Below are 17,213 nucleotides of genomic sequence, written 5' to 3' on the forward strand. Positions count from 1 at the left end.
ATATATATATATGTATATATATATAAATTATTTATTTATTTATTTTTTTGCTCCCCATTTGTGGGGATACTTGACATCTGGGGTAAGAAAAACGGATTAAAATGGCGTTGGCTGCATGTTTTATACCCCTGACGACCTAACGTCATGGAAGAGGAGATAGCAACCGACGCAGGACCCAAGTCTTTGTTATTCAGGCCGACTGAGGGCAACCTGCCAGCAGATTACCCAAATGTAATGACTGCAACAGTGAATACACTTGAACATCTACATTTATGTTAAGTGTACACAACTGTACTTTCTGTGCTTTACCATTTGGTCTCTCCACGGCCCCAAGAGAATTTGCAAAATGTCTGGCCCTAGTCATGGCCATTGCCAGGACACTGGGAATACAACTTTTCCCCTACCTCGGCAACATCCTCATTCAGGTGACATCAAGTACCATGGCCTTACAACCTGTGGACTTTATCATCTCCCTCTTAAGAGATCAGGAGTTTACAATAAATCTCAAAAAAATCATCCTGATACCCTCACAGGATCACGTGTTCCTGGGATTTCAAATTATGACAAGGGAAATGATGGCCTGCCTTCCCCCAGAAAAAAACTGTGATTCTCACATCTTAACTTCAGGGAAATTCTTACAGAATTCCTAGGATTCATGGCCTTGACCATCCCCATGGTACCTCTGGCAAGGCTTTACATGAGGAAGTTCCAGTGGTACTTATGAACAATCTGGAAGTGTCACCTTCATCCCCTGGAATTCATGATCCCCATGCTCCCATGCCTGGCCAGAGAACAGTCAGATCCTGGCCTGCCCTTACAACCACCGTCCCCCAACCAGGATCTCTACAGGTGCATCAGATACAGGGTGGAGTGCAACTTTAGGAGAATGGAGAGTGAGGAACATATGGACCCTCATGCAACAGAAAGACCATATCAATATCAAGGAAATGAGAGCCTTGATAATTTTCAAGGATCTGCTTCTACCAGCCACTCTGAGTTGGTACACAGACAACACCATGGTGCTGTGTTACATCAACAAACAAAGGGGGACTAGGTCCTACCTCCTCTGCAGGCTGGCACTGCAGGCCTGGGAAATCGCCCTGGAAAACCAGATCCTCCTCCAAGCGGTATACATCCCTTCTGCAGACAATGTGATGGCAGATTCATTAAGCAGGACCATGACCCTGTCTCACAAGTGGATGCTGAACAGGGATGTGTTTCTGGACCTGATCCATCAATGGGATATTCAAGATGTGGATCACTTTGCCTCCCCCATGAGGAGACAGCTACCAACCTTCTGATCCAGGGCACCACCCCCAGAAGCATGGAAGGTGTATGCTCTTTCAATCACTTGTAAGGGGATGTATGCTTATGCATTCCCCTCCTTCCCCCTCATACAGAGAGAGTCCTACTGAAAATCCAGAAGGAACAGCCTCAAGTCATGCTGATGGCTCCCTATTGGCCAAGGCAGCATTGGTTCCCCTTATTATTGCATCTAGCCAAGGGTAATCACCACACATTACCCCACGGAATGGACCTTACTCACACAGGAGAAGGGAACATTTTTACACCCCCAACTGACCACACTGAATTTTACACTGTGGGTGATAAGGCACTGATTCCTTTCAGACACCTATACACCGAGGACATGCTTCAGGTTTTGCAGGAGGCCAGGAAATCTTACCCGTTTAAGTGGAAGAGATTTTCTATGTGTTGTCAGAAAAACAACTTACAACCACTGACAACAGAGCCCCCAGTGGTTTTGTCCTACGTGTGTGACCTAATGAAATCTGGACTTTCCTACTCCTCCATTAAAACCCATCTGTCTGCCATCATTGCTTGCCTGCCCCTGGTACTACCTTTGGCTTCAAGATTATAAGTCAAACTCCTTTTGAAAGGGGCACTACACCTCAGGCCCCTAAGGAAGCCCATTCCGCCTCCTTTGGATCTGTATTTTGTCCTGGAGAAATTGACTTTCCCCACCCTATGAACCAGCCAAAGACTGCTCCCTCCAACACTGCACTTGGAAACAATACTCTTGCTGGCCATCACTTCAGCTAGAAGGGGTTCGGAACTCCAGGCCCTTATGGCCTCTCCCCCTTTCATTGTATTCCACAAGGACATGGTATGCGGACGTATCATCCCAACCTTCATGCTTAAAGTTGTCAATGAGCTGTTCTTGAACCAGGCGATTAATCTGCCAACATTTTTTCCCTTGCCACAAAACCTGGCAAAGAGGATGTTTCACTCCTTGGACATACACAGACGACTCGGATACTTTTTGGCCAAAACCAAACCCATCTGCAAGTCTGACAGGCTCTTCTTCTCTTATCACCCGAGAGCCCTGGGCACCCTATTTCCAAGCAAAACATATCCTCTTGGATGTCAAAAACCATCTCATTTTTGTTGCACAATCCTTGGTAAGTCACTCTTCTCTCCTGTCAAGGCACACTCCACTAGGGCAGCATCTTCCTCAGGGGCATTCCTTAAAGGTTTGAACACAGTAGCTATTCTCGAAGTGGGTACATGGTCCTCTGTACACACATTTACTAAGCACTACAAATTGGACATTGTCTCTAGAGCTAGAGCCATCCTCCATGGGTTCATGGAAAGTGCTTCTGGACCTCCACCCCTCTCTTAGGATAGGAGCTTTTGCACTTTCCTTGATGTTATGGATACAGCGGCATATGAATTGAAGGACATAGTATTGTTGTGTAAGAACATAGTATTGTGTAAAAACAGAATAACTTACTATCTAACTCCCAGCATGGCTTCAGGCCAAACCATAGTACGATCTCAGCCCTCCTTTCCTTTACTAACACCATAAACCAAAATAGGATTAACAATAGGCTATCCTCCGCCCTCTTTCTTGACCTATCAAAATCTTTCAACATGGTCCACCATGAACTTCTCATTATCTCCCTCAAATCTATTTTCCTCAATCAGCATGCAATCTAGTGGTTCCACTCCTACCTGACTGGTAGGCAACAGGCAGTATTATGGCAGGGCAAACTCTCCAGCCAGCTACCTCTCACACTTGGTGTCCCTCAAGACTCCATACTGAGTCCACTACTCTTCTCTGTTTTATCAACAACCTACATACTGCTATCCCTAAAGCTACCTGCATTCAATATGCATATGATTCTACTCTGATCTGCTTAGCTGCCTCCACATTCCGAACTGCAAGCCCTAAACCAAAATACATTTAACACTATTGAGAACTGGCTCAACAACCAACATCTACTGATGAACCCCAATAAAACTAAACTTCTACTCTTCACCCCCACCAGCAAATCTGCCACCCTTTCTTTCTCTGTCACGTCAAACAATGGTACCACTGTCTCTCCAGATCAACACACTAAACTTCTAGGGGTTATCACAGACAGCAATCTTAAATTTGACCTACAGATCAACAAAACCATAAAGACCATCAATAAGAAGCTTGGGTCACTGTATAGAAACAAAACATTTTTAACCCCACTGGCTAGGACTGCATTTGCCAGGTCACATCTACTCTCTACTCTACTGTATGCCTCGCCAGTACTCTCAAACCTCAACAAATCGGAATTAGGTAAGCTCTCCCATAGCTACAACCATATTGCCAGATTCGCCACTGGCTCCACTTACAGAACCCATCACTGCCAGAACCTAAAACAACTAGAGTGGCTAGAACTGCCCAGTCTAATTCAATTCAATCAACTCCAAATAGCACACAAAATCTTGTACCACCCTGAGGATACCCCCTCACTCATAAATATCATTAAGCCCTATAGCAACTTGAGATCCCTGCGTTCAGCCAACAAGCTACTCATCCAAACCCACAAAGCTAACAATGCTGCTGGTGAATCCCTATTCGCCAACTTTGTTGGCAAAACTTGGAATTTGTTGCCAAACCATATAACCCTACAGTCCTCCATAGGTGTATTCAAAAATAACCTCAAACAGTATCTCGAAATGAACTGGCTCTGCCCGTGTACCAGTCGTGATTAAGTTAAATACTGAAAGGAGAATCTCTAAATATAAAACAGGTAACTATTTCACCAAGCTCTGTATGCCATCTAATGTCTCCTGCCTTTAATTGTGTCTGACCATGTGAACTGCGTATACCTATTAGGGAACACGATGAATCATTGTACATACTCACTTTGTTGTAAATGTTGTTTTTATACTTTTTATATTTTTTAAATGTTATCTTTGTCATTTTTATATTTTTTAAATGTTATATTTGTAATTTGTCTAATTGGAGCTTTTCTCCCCGGGCCTCCGCTGAAAATGGATATATATCCAGTCAGACTATCCCGGTAAACAAATGTAAAATAAAATAAATAATTAAAGAACTTAACCATAACTTTACATGTCGTTCTATATGCTGCTGTATAGTTTCCCACCCAGCCTTCCCCCCTGCACTTGCCAGACTCCTGGAGTACGCTCTCCATAGCTGCTGATTGTGACTGCATTCAGTTCTGAAGTGGTTGCGTGCTGACGTACACTTTATACACAATGTCAAGTTTATGACCGACATCCTCGAGGAGGGATGTGGAAGGTCACACTCACCCTAGTAGTAGCATTTAACTTTTGTATAATGGACGGATGTACGAGAGTTTACCGGAGGCAAAAACTCCCTGATGTTATGGATACAGCAGCATATAGAAGAGAGGGATATCTAAAGTTATGGTAAGTTCTTACACAACAATACTTTGTGTTGGGGGGTTTATTGTGGCTGTTTAACTTATAAAAAATGCTGTTTGCGTTGATATATATTTGTGTGTATGTATAATATGTGTGTGTGTGTGTATGTATGTGTATATATATATATATATATATATATATATATATATATAAAGTATGTTTTATATATATATATATATATATATATATATATATATATATGTTATATAACTGTAATGTGTGTGTGTATGTATATATAGGTTCATAGGTGTGTACTAGGCTAATGGCCCTGGAGCCTTTACAAGGATTACCCTGGCATTGTGTCACTCGACCTTATTTCCAGTGCCTCTGTTGAGTTGAGCCACTGGAGTGATCCCCGGGGTGAATTCTCTATTTTCCACCCACTCATCAAGATTTCTCTTGAAGAGAGCCAGTGAGGTACTCTGTTTGGCATGTATGGGAAGTCTATTCCATAGCATGGGCAGTCTCTGGGTTATAAACCTGCCCCCCCAGCTTGTTCTGTTGATTGTGGTAATGAGGTTGAGGTCTCTGGAGCATGTGGTGCAGAGGGATTGGGATTTCTTTAGCTATAGCATTTCTAACAGAGCTGGGTCAGACATGCCTTTGTAAGTCGAGCAAAGATCGCCTGTAAGTAGGCGATATGAGACAGAGAATAGTTGTAGTTTTTTGAGTCTGTCCATATAGGATAAGTGTTTAAGGCCTAGGATCCTCTTTGTGAGGTACATTTGCGGGCTCTCCAGTTGTTACAGGTGTCTAGTGAGCTACATGAAAAATGGGGCATTGTACTCGATGACTGGCTTAATGAGGGAAGAGTAGAGGGAGACAATGACCTCTTTCTTCCTGGATACAAAACCCTTAGTAATGAGATGTGCCACATAGAAGGACTTACAGTGGCAATGTGGTGGTCAAAACAGAGGTTGCTGTCAACCTGTGTTTGCAAATCTTTTCTAACGCCTTTTGTGTTCAGTGCACTACCATCGATGTGGTAATTCATGGGAACTGCTTTTTTTCCAAAGGGGATGACACATTTTTTGGCATTGAGCTTAAGGCCATGGTTCTGACACCAGTCGTTGGTCTCAGTGAGGCCTTTCTGTAGGATGTCAGCATCGCTTGGGGAGTTAATAATAGCTCCCAACTTGTAATCGTCTGCGAACTTTGTTAGCCAGAGTCCGTTTGTGTTGGCCTGGACTTCAGAGCAGATACCAAACAGGAGAGGACCCAGGACCAAACCCTGTGGGACTCCACTCGTGACTGGTCGGCAGTCTGACTTGGAGTCAGCTACTTTCACACTGTGGGTTCTGTCTGTGAGAGAGTTTTCAACCAACCTAGTGATATAGGGGTTGATGCCTAGCTTAGAGAGTTTTTCTGTGATTTCTGATTGGGGAATGGTATCAAAGGCCTTGGCCAAATCAAGGCAGGCTGTATAAATCACCTTGCCTTCATCCACACCTCTGGTGACTGACTCAAAGAAGTCGACCAGGTTGAGCAGGCATGATCTACCCTTCACAAAACCAAACTGTATGGGAGCCAGAGTTTGGAGATTCTCTTATATCCTTGTTTATTAGGTCCATGATGATGCGTTCCAGAGTTTTGCATATCAGACTCGTCAGACTAATGGGGCGATGGTTCCCAGGGTCTGTAGTTGCTCCTGCTTTGTGGAGAGGGATGACAGTAGCAGTGCGCCATTCGTTAGGGACAAAGCCTGAGGTGAGGCTGTGACTGAACAGGGCACACAGGTGAGGTGCCAGTTCACTCTGTAGTTCATGTAGAGCACAGCCAGGGATATTGTCAGGTCCCATTGAAGCTGTATTCTTGGCCTTGGACAGTGCTGTTTTAACCTGTGCAGTAGTAATACTGGGTGCCTGGCAATCTACTGGTATTGTGATTGGTCCTTTGGTGGGGGAGAGAAGGGTAAAGTTGGCACTGAATCTGTCGGCCAGTATATTGGCAATATTTGTTGGCTCGGTATAGGAGGTACCATTGTGCATTAGCTCAGAGCAAATCTGGGTATTGCCGTGGAGATTCTTTACATAACTGTAGAAGGCCATGCGGTTGTCTTCACTATCTGCTGCAATTCTGTTTTCATAGCTAGCTTTATAGGATTTAATGAGGGATCTCAACTTTTTGTTGAGGCTGATACGGGAGTTTTTCCAGTCTTGGGACTTCACCTTATTCCACATCAGTTTCCTCCTCCTTCTGTTGTAGAATTTGTTTATGGCAGGGGGCCACCAGATTGGCTTCCTGTTTTTTTGGAGGAGAGCGTATTGGTTCTATTGGTTATGGCGAGATCCATGCATTTGTGTACGCGTTCATACAGTGCATTGGTGTATGATTCGGCAGTCATGCAACTATTCTCCATTTGCATGGGTGCTGTGAAGTTAGTCACTTCTGTTTTTAGGAGCCCAAAGTTAGCTTTGGAGAAGTTTTTCATGGTGGTTACCTTTGCAGGGGGCTGGGGGTGGGAGGGATGTGGATTTCCAAGGTGATTTGTTTGGGGTCGGCTCTAACCAGGGAGGTGTTGACTATTGGTATAGAGTAATGGTCACCTTTTTTAGTAATGACCAGGTATAGATATATATATATATATATATATATATATATATATATATATATATACACACACACACACACACACACACAGGCGCGTACACACACACCATATAATATGGTAACAACTTGGTGGTGTATATCGACTATATGTTATGATAGCAGAAATGTTGAATTAAAAAACATAGTCTGAATTAAAAGTGAGGGACTATTAAAAGAAGGTCTGGAAGCCCACAGTGTCAGAGGTGTTTGCCTCTCACAGTGAGGGATATTGAAGCAAAAAGTGGAGACTCTTGGTGGTCTCTGACTAGAAGAAGCTGTGGGAAATACCAGGAGAATTGATGGAAATTGTGAGTTACCTACTCAAGAAGTACCGTGAGCCTTAGCCTGGATGTTTTGGGTTTTGCAAGGCAGCTATAATACAGCTACATTACCAAGCATGTGAGATGCAAGAATTATTGTACTTTATTGAGAATCTTTAAAAGTGGATTAAGGAACACAAAACTGGACTGTAAATAACCAGAAGTATGTTAAGAGTTTGAGTGCTTATTTTAATTTGAAAATGAATTTTGTATTGATGTTGTCACTGTAAATAAACCGGACGTGACTTGAAGAGTTGTCAGTACATTACACTTGCTGCAATATGCAAGGCACAGGCACATGCAGACACACATTTTTTAAGCTGCTTTTGTCATTAAGATTTGTAAAGTAAACCATAAACCTGATAGCTAAACAGTTTTAAATGTCATGACAACAGCAGTGGACAGAAAGCTATTTCATTTTTAACTGTTTTATTGCCATTTAAGATTGCAATCTTCACCTAAAAAAAAGTTTTTCAGTCAGTCTTTTAACGTTTTTTTCTGCAACAAAACTACGACTTTTCACAAGACATACTGGTTTAATGTCTTATGAATACTGTCTTAGGGGTCTCATTTTTCACCTTTGGAACATTGAAGAGCATTGGACTGAAACATGCCGGTTCTGTTCTTGGGAGGCCATCATCAGATAATCCAGATGTCTTGGTACTGAAAACACACATCAACCTGCTTTGTGGAGGCATAGCTGGAGCAGTTGCTCAAACAGTGTCGTAAGTGATTCTTTTGTTTTCAAGTACAAACACAGCACTGCACAAAAAAACGTGTCTAAAACATCATAGCTGGAGAAGTTGACTGGTGTTTGTTGATACATGCATACATTGAGACATTGAGATTACTGAAACATTTCCATTCTGTGCCCTCCCCCCCCAAGAAACTCACTCTGCATGAGGATAATGTCACTCCTAGACTGCTGCTGCTGTAACACCAGTTGGCATGTGTCCCTGTCATTGCAGAATTAACTGCATCACTTTTTTCTCCCCTTATAAAATAATTGATCTGATGTTGTCGTTTTCATTCTTCCTCAACCTGTGGGTCTCTGATCCAACCTTGGATCCTACTCTGACGCTTTCAATAGTTTAGGCTCTGAAGCTCAGGCTCCTTCCTTATCCATAATGCCTCATTCTCCCAGATTACCTCAGATCTTGTTTGCGGCTCTTATTAGTAGCATCATGGTCCACTGACTAAAGCTCCATTGGACATTTACAGCTAAGTTTAATAACTTTCTCTCATAGAATTTTCTGCTACTATCTTTTCCTTGTCTCCTACCCCCTTGTTTTTTTAAAAAAAAAGTTGTCATTGGTTAAATTAGCATCCTCTGGCATTCTCCTTTGCAGGAGTTTGTATTCCCTTCTCTCCTTTCTACCTTTTCTTGTAGAATGTTTGATAAGCCTTTAGGCTTTAAAAAAGTGCTCTTCCTTTGTGCATAAGATTCCTTTATCTGATGCTCACAGGAAGTGCATTTGTTTTGGCCCTGCTTACCTCGAAACCTCCTGCTCTGTTTGCAAGGGGTTTCACCAGACAGCACTCCCATCAGGAGAAATAAACTGATTTTGAAGGGCCTTTTACCTTTTTCTGCCCCATCTGCAGATTCTTCTCCATCAGGGGCTCAGCCCCCCCCCCCTCTACGAAGCATAAAGAAGACAGAGAACATAGAAAACATTCCCTGGGAAAGTCTGCTTCCACTTCTTCGGATGAGGCTCCAACCAAGGGCTCAGATTTGAAACCCTTGGATCTGAGTAAGTCCACACAGTCATCTACTGAACTCCAAACTGTCCTGCTTTTGGACCCTCCTACCATAGGATCTTCCCTTAAAGAGAGATCTCCTAAGAGTTCGTCCAGACCACCTTCTTCAGCATCATCTGTCAGGTCCTCCCATAGCCTTTCTGAATCAGAGGTGGACAGATTGATGAGGCAGTTCCTTCGGACACAGCTCCAGATGAGGGCCTTAACCGTTCCATTGCCTACTGGGTCTGTGGGCAGACAGTCACCTTTTAGACCTTTAGCTCCTTCTCCGATCTGACCTCCTGCTTCGGAGCCCTCGGATCCGAATGCCTCAGAGTCAAGGTGTCAGAGCCTTTAGTGATTCTCTCTTCGACTCTGGCAGCTTCCCTGACTTGCTCTGTTCAGGTTGTGTTGGGACAGAGCATCTCTTGGAGCCGAAGCCTCGACGTCTGCTCAGAGGGGTTAACCTCAGCGCTGTACCAACTTCCCTCAAAGCGGAGGGCTTGGGGGGGGCTCTGGGATCCTCTGCCCCGGTAGCTTTGGATCTGGGGGCACAGTCTTTAGCATCTCCGGTCCCTTCTGCTTTGAAGGTGGTGGAGAGGGTTCTTTTCATGACCAAGAGATCCTCGGCTCCCACTCTTTCAGATCCACTTTTCACCCCCATGAATACTGTTTCTGAGACTTCATTACTGCCCCTCCCCCCCCTCGGGACAGCTGGCCGAACAAAGCCTTCAACTTCTTCCACCTTTGGAACCCCAAATCTCTCCCGATGTCTGCCCAGAACACTCCACCGATGAGATTCCCCAGAAGAGAAGGTGCATAAGGAGGCATCTGGATTCCCCAGACAAATCTGTTATAGAAGACCAGTAGAAAAAAGAGATCAGAAGCACACCACGACAATCGAAGCCAACCTAAATAGCTGATATATCCTTTATTGTAAAAAGTAAGCGCTTTCACGCCTCACAGGGCGCTTCTTCAGACTTTAATAAAAACAAAGAGTAAAAAATCATTATATCTCTACCCAACCCTTTCAGAAGCCAATGAAATCTCTAAAAGCTAATTAACTAATTAATTCATATTATCAGCATACATTTTCCATGACTTAGAAAAATCTTTATAGTAAACAATTATTAACTAATTAAATTATTGATGTTCTTCATCTCACATTGCTGCAGTCCTTACACTTGGGGTAGTCCGCTGTCCTCGGTCGGCCCGAATATCAAAGTATTAGGCTGACGTCGGTCAAGGCGCTTAAGACTGACATCAGGACGTCAGGGTACAAGTGCGCATGACCGACGTCATATCCTCAGTCTTTTTTGCCGCATGGTCCGATGCAGAAGCAGCATTGCAAGTGCCGTTCGGCGTTCTGAAATTTTTCGAATTCGGAGTTTCAGACCGAGTCAAAGTTGGCTAAGTACCCCGTTGGGGAATATTTTAGTTTTTTCTTGCCTCAGTGGTTTACCGGATGTCAGAAAAAGTGAATAACTGTATTTCTTGTGGGAAACAGATACCGCATAGGGACTATCATACTTTGTGTATTCCTTGTTTGGGGCCTGAGCACGACGTTGTTGGGTGTCGCTTTTGTGCTAGGTTCAATAAGCGCACTATTAAGTGAAGGTTAGATTGTGCCAGGTTGGTCTTCGGGAAGCGGTGCAATTATAATATGCCGTCGGATGCTCCGACGCCCACTTCTTCGAAGAAGCGCAAAGACAAAGCAGCTAAACCCAGGCAAGAAGAGTCGTCCGTACCGGACGCCGGTTCTTTAGAGGCGTCAGTGGAACCGGTGGTTCCGCCGGAGGCTTCTCTGGGGTCCCAGGGGGAGACTTTGATATTGCAGGATGTGGCCTCTCAGGAGGCAGGCCAGGCTGAAGGGGCTTCTCAGGTTACTGTACTCCCTTCCCTTCCTAGGGTGGTTAGGCTCTCTCCTTCTGTTTCCAAGGCTTCTCCCAGAGGCAAGCCAGGTTTAGCTCCTGTTGGTGTCACTCCTAGTTCATCAGGATCTGTGCCCAAGAAGCACATGCTTAAAATGGCAGAAGATTTAATTACTTTGATTAGAGGTTCTTTGCCCCCTCCTGATAAGAGGCCTAGGGTGGAACCAGAGTTGGGGAGTTTTGAGCAGGCTTCGGATGTTTCAGAGTCTTCGGCTGAAGACTTGCAGGAGTATTCTCCTTATTCTGATTCTGATGTAGATGATTCTACTCCTTCTGCTTCTCCTCCAGAGGATTTTTCTTTTTCGGAGACTCTTCATTCCATGAGGGAGCATTTTAGGTGGGAAGGTCAGGACTTCTCTGATTCCAGGAAAAGGCTTAGGGAATTTTTGCTTTTACCCCAGCATAGGCCTTTGGCTATACCACCTGTTCTGGATGTTGTGGAAGATGTGTTTGCAGAGGCTTCACTTAATCCTGATTCTTTGCCTCCTGCTCCTGTTAAACCGGACAGGTATTACAGGGTGCCTGAGGCTCATAAATATCTTTATAAGAGTCCTAGGGCGGACCCAGAAACTGTTAGTCAGGGACCTAAGGGTGTCAAGGCCTCTGTGGTAAAAAAATCCGGTTCCTCCAGATAAAGAGGCCAGAGCTTTGGATAGATGGGGAAAGAAAGTCTATACTTCTTCCACCTTAGCTATGAGGGCTTTGAATTGCCAGTTTCACATGTTGAAATATCAAAACTATCTTCTTTCTCAATTGAAGTCTAAGGTAGATGCTCTGGCGGAAGGCATTGAGTGTAAAGAATTACAAGATTTGGTGCATGTCTCTGAACAGGTGGGTAAGCATTCTTTACAATGTGGTTTTGATGCTGTACAGGCCTCATCTAGGGTGGCTGCCACTGGGTCAGTTCTTCGCAGGCACGCCTGGCTGAGGGATCAGAATTTATCTGACCATGTTAAGACAAGGATTTTGGATGCTCCTTTACAGTCTGATGTGTTGTTTGGTCCACCTGTGGAGTCAGTCTTGAAGAAAATGGAAGACAAGGCTAAGTCTATGCAGGCTGTTAAAGATTTTTTGCAAGTTCAGCCTCCGAAGTTTAGCAGGAATTGGCCTGCTAAGGGGTGGACGTACCCTGCTTATGATTCACAGTCTAGGGGTAGATCTAGGCGTGGTAGGGGCAGAGCTCAGGGCTCCTTCAGACCTAGAACAGGGAGTTCACCTGCACAATCTTCGGGTGAGGGCAGGGGCCAGTCCTTTCGTAAACAGGCCCAATGACCTACCTTTTCAGCTGCCAGATCCTTCTTGCCTGGCAGCACCTTTGGGAGGAAGGTTGGCACTCTTCAAGGAAAATTGGAGTCAGATTACCCAAGACAGATGGGTATTGGATATCATACACCAAGGTTACAGGTTTTATTTCCATACCTTGCCCCCTTTCAAAGGCATGCCAGACGTTCCTCCTCAGCAAAGACTAGAGGCTCACAAACAAATTTCTATGCTGCTTCAAATAGGGGCCATACAACCGGTCCCTCTGCCAGAAGTGGGCCTAGGATTTTATTCTCGCCTGTTCCTAGTACCAAAGAAGGGGAACACGTGGAGACCAATTTTGGATTTATCTATCCTCAACACTTATCTGGACATTCCCAAGTTCAAAATGTTGACGTTACAACAGCTTTTACCTCTGCTGGGCAAAGATCACTGGATGGTGACTCTGGATCTCAAGGAGGCTTACCTTCATGTTCCTATCAGGCTAAGTTGCAGGAAGTATCTGCGTTTTCGGGCTGGGACTTCTCATTATCAGTTCTCTGCATTGCCCTTTGGCTTATCTACTGCGCCCAGAGTGTTCACGAAGGTTCTGCCTCCGGTGATAGCTTTCTTCAGGCTAAGAGGAATACAGATCTATCCTTATTTGGACGATTGCCTGATTCTGGCCCAAGGAAGGGACGAACTTCTTCATCATTTACAATATGTGATAGCAGTGCTAAGATGCCTGGGGTATTCTGTGAACGAAATAAAGTCCAGTCTAGTACCCTCTCAGGACATGTGCTTTCTGGGTGTGAGACTGAATACAGCATCCCAGATGGCCTTTTTGACCCCGGACAAACAAAAGAATCTTTCTCTTTACTTCCATCAATTGTCTCATCAGTCCAGGCTGACTGCAAGGACAGTCCTTCAAGCCTTGGGGTTCATGGCATCTTGTATTCTGGTGCTTCCCAATGCCAAACTGCATATGAGGAAGCTACAATGGTATCTCAAAAATGTATGGACACAGCACTGCCAAGATATGGACACTGTCATTCAGATAATACCTTGCATTCAAAAGGAATTTTTGTGGTGGGCTCAGGAATGTCACCTAAACAAGGGACTCTCTGTGACCCGGCCAGAGGCGTGTCAGATTCTAACGACAGATGCCTCAGACAAAGCTTGGGGAGCTCATCTAAATGGAAAGTGGGTACAAGACACGTGGCCTGCCAGACTTCAACATCTACATATCAACTTGAAGGAGATGTTAGCAGTCCAATTCGCATTAATAGCTTTCAAGGATTTACTTCTTCCAGGGCAGGTGTTGGTTCTAACAGACAACACAACTGTCATGTGGTACATCAACAAGCAAGGGGGAACACATTCTTATCCTCTATGCAGACAAGCAATGATTTTGTGGGAGATTGCTCTCAGTTTACAGCTGAATCTTCAGGCAAGGTTTCTGCCGGGAGCACAGAACTCCTTAGCAGATGTGTTGAGCAGGCGAATTATGGATCCCCACGAATGGAAATTGGATCCTCATGTATTTCAGAAATTGACAGTGTTATGGGGAACTCCAGACATAGATCTGTTCGCTTCTCCACTAAACTACCAACTGCCACAGTTTTGCACAAAAAGGTTTCATCCCACAGCTTGGAAAGTGGATGCTCTTTCATTCAATTGGAGCAATCTTCATGTGTATGCCTTTCCACCTCTGCCTCTCCTCCCAAAGGTACTCCTAAAGGTCAGACAGGACAAGCCAAAGATGATTTTAATAGCTCCAGATTGGCCTCGGCAGCACTGGTACCCATTACTGAGAAGTCTGGTACGGGAGCCTCCATTGCCTTTGCCTTCGATTCCACACCTTCTGTCTCAGGAGAACAGTCATTTACTCAATGTCAAACTTCACTCTCTTCACCTAACAGCCTGGCATATTCTGTTTTAAGCCCTGGAGGGTCTCAGCTTCCACAGCAAGTTTTGAATGTTATTTTGGAGGCCAGAAGGCCTAGTACAAGGAAAGTGTACGCAGATAAGTGGAAGAGATTTTTATTTTGGAGTACAGCAAAGGAATTTGATTTTTCTAAGCCTAATTTAAGTGTGGCTCTTCAATATCTTGCTGAGTTACTGGACAAAGGTTTGTCCTTCTCTTCTATTAAGGTTCATGCTGCAGCAATTTCTGCTCACTATGATTGTGACCCACCATTGTTTCCTCATCCTTTGTTTAAACAATTCCTTAGAGGGGCAAAGAATTTAAGACCCCCACGTAGAGCTCCTACTCCTGCTTGGGATCTCAATTTTGTGTTGGAGAAACTTACTCTACAACCTTTTGAGCCTGCAGCTACTGCCGAGTTGAAATATTTATCATGGAAGACTGCTTTTTTGTTGGCCATTACCTCTGCGAGAAGGGTTTCTGAATTACAGGCCCTTATGGCGGTTGAGCCTTTCTTAATTTTCCATAAGGATAGGGTATCTTTACGTACTAATCCTTCCTTTATGCCTAAAGTGGTTTCTAGTGTGGCTTTAAACCAAACTATTCATTTGCCTACTTTTTATGCAAACCCCCAAAATAAAGGGGAAAAGATTTTGCACACTTTGGATATACACAGGCAATTGCGATATTATTTGAGCAGAACTAAAGGGTTCAGGCAGTCTCAGCAGTTATTTGTTTCTTTTGCTTTGGGTTCTCAGGGCAAGCCTGTGTCAAAACAAACTATTTCTAAGTGGATTGGGTTTTGTATTGCTTTCTGTTATTCCCATCATGGTAAGGAGATTCCAGCTGGGATTAGGCCTCATTCCACTAGGGCTACTGCCACTTCTACAGCTTTTTTAAGGGGGGTGGCAACTAAAGATATTTTGGAGGCAGCTACTTGGAGTTCAGTGCATACTTTCTCTAAGCATTACCACCTTCCACTTTACTCTAAATCTAGGGCTGGTTTTGCCACTGCAATTTTACAGGGCATTTTGGCAGCTCCTACTGCTTTATAGTTTTGCCATCCTCCCTTACCTCTGCTTTGGGATTCTACCCAAGTGTAAGGACTGCAGCAATGTGAGATGAAGAACATAGTACAGTTTTGTACCTACCATAAATGTAGATGTTCGAAGATCTACATTGCTGCAGTCCAATTTACCCTCCCTCCTTCCCCTCTGTAGTTAGAGGCGGTTGTGGGGTTTGGGTTGTGAATATTGTGGATGTTGTATATATTGTACATATGATTAGTGCAAGGGTGGTTGGTTGTTTTTTGCTGTCTTTTGGTTTTGACCTTTCTTTTAAGGGTCTTCTGACATCTGGGGCAAGAAAAGACTGAGGATATGACGTCGGTCATGCGCACTTGTACCCTGACGTCCTGATGTCAGTCTTAAGCGCCTTGACCGACGTCAGCCTAATACTTTGATATTCGGGCCGACCGAGGACAGCGGACTACCCCAAGTGTAAGGACTGCAGCAATGTAGATCTTCGAACATCTACATTTATGGTAGGTACAAAACTGTACTGTCTGCTGAAAGCATCCCTGAAATTCTATGAATAATATAAAACATATTTATATACATAATATACTTTTACGCAAACAAACATATATATGTGTAGAATTCAATATAAAAAAAAAATATATAATATATAGTATATAAAGAATATATATTTTTTGTAATATATAAAAATATAATATATATATATGATATATGAAAATATATATATGTATAAAATATGAATACATGTATAAAAAATATATAAAATATATATATATATTTATTTATAAAATATAAATATTAAAAAAGCAAAACAATATTTCATAACTGCTGATATGTGTTTTTAGTGTTTGTGACATACAAAATTGAAATAAAGAATTTTGAAAAAAAAAAAAAAAAAGCACGTTGAATGCAATATGTATACTCATATAAGAGATACAGTACATATATATATATGTGTATGAAGATAAAGAACAACTTGCAAAGAGCAGTGATGTTAGTGTCTCAATGGTCTTATCTTTTAAAAAGGGTTTTTAAGAAACTCTATCATTGAGACCATGTCTAATATCAGCTTGTAATCTAATTATCCATTTGTTCTCTTCTTTTTCAGGAAAGTTACTAATGTTTTCTAGCCTTGTGTTGGTATTATTAGTTCTAAGACCATGAACTTAAATGTATGTGCGGTGTCATCATGAATCACATGTTTAGCTAGGGCGTTGGTCTCATTCTCTTTACTTATGGCATATAGGTGTTCCCGGATTCTTTCTCTTAATGTTCTATTTGTTTTACCAACATAATACATATTGCATTTCTGACAAACACCTAAATAAACAACATTTCTGGAAGCACAACTAGCATAAAAATCAAACTCATAGCATACTTGTGCATCAGGATGTATAAAAGTATTTCTATTATATATGTATTGACACTGGTTACAATTATAGCAAGGAAAAGTTCCCTTTTTTACTGAAAATGTTCTTATCTCTTTGTGCTCATAACATAGAAGTCTCTTTAAAGATCTAGTGTTCTTATAACTGAAACTCGGAAGTTGACCTACTATCTTACTAATCTCTTCATCTAAGGTTAAAATTCCCCAGTTTTTTCTAATAACATCTGTTATCATTCTATTGCAGTTAGTATAATGAATACTAACTCTTTTTTCAATCTTATTATTTCTTTTCTGGTGAACTGTCATATTATTACTCTGATGTTCAACACCTTCTATGTAAGGATGTCCTTTACCTGT

The 17,213-nt window shown here is 42.9% G+C and overlaps 1 protein-coding gene across 2 annotated transcripts in view; it reads left to right on the top strand.

The window, feature by feature from the left end:
- Positions 1-17,213, top strand: part of SLC25A16 (solute carrier family 25 member 16) — a 1,052,007-nt gene that overhangs the window by 821,490 nt on the left and 213,304 nt on the right. For both annotated transcript variants that reach the window (XM_044055779.1, XM_044055780.1), the window contains one exon: positions 8,161-8,323. In XM_044055779.1, coding sequence (XP_043911714.1) covers positions 8,161-8,323 — 163 coding nt within the window. The remainder of the gene's footprint in view (positions 1-8,160; positions 8,324-17,213) is intronic.

This window comes from Protopterus annectens, chromosome 14.part0 (genome assembly GCF_019279795.1).
Source record: "Protopterus annectens isolate FY-2018-M chromosome 14.part0, PAN1.0, whole genome shotgun sequence".
NCBI classification, from domain to species: Eukaryota; Metazoa; Chordata; order Ceratodontiformes; family Protopteridae; genus Protopterus; species Protopterus annectens.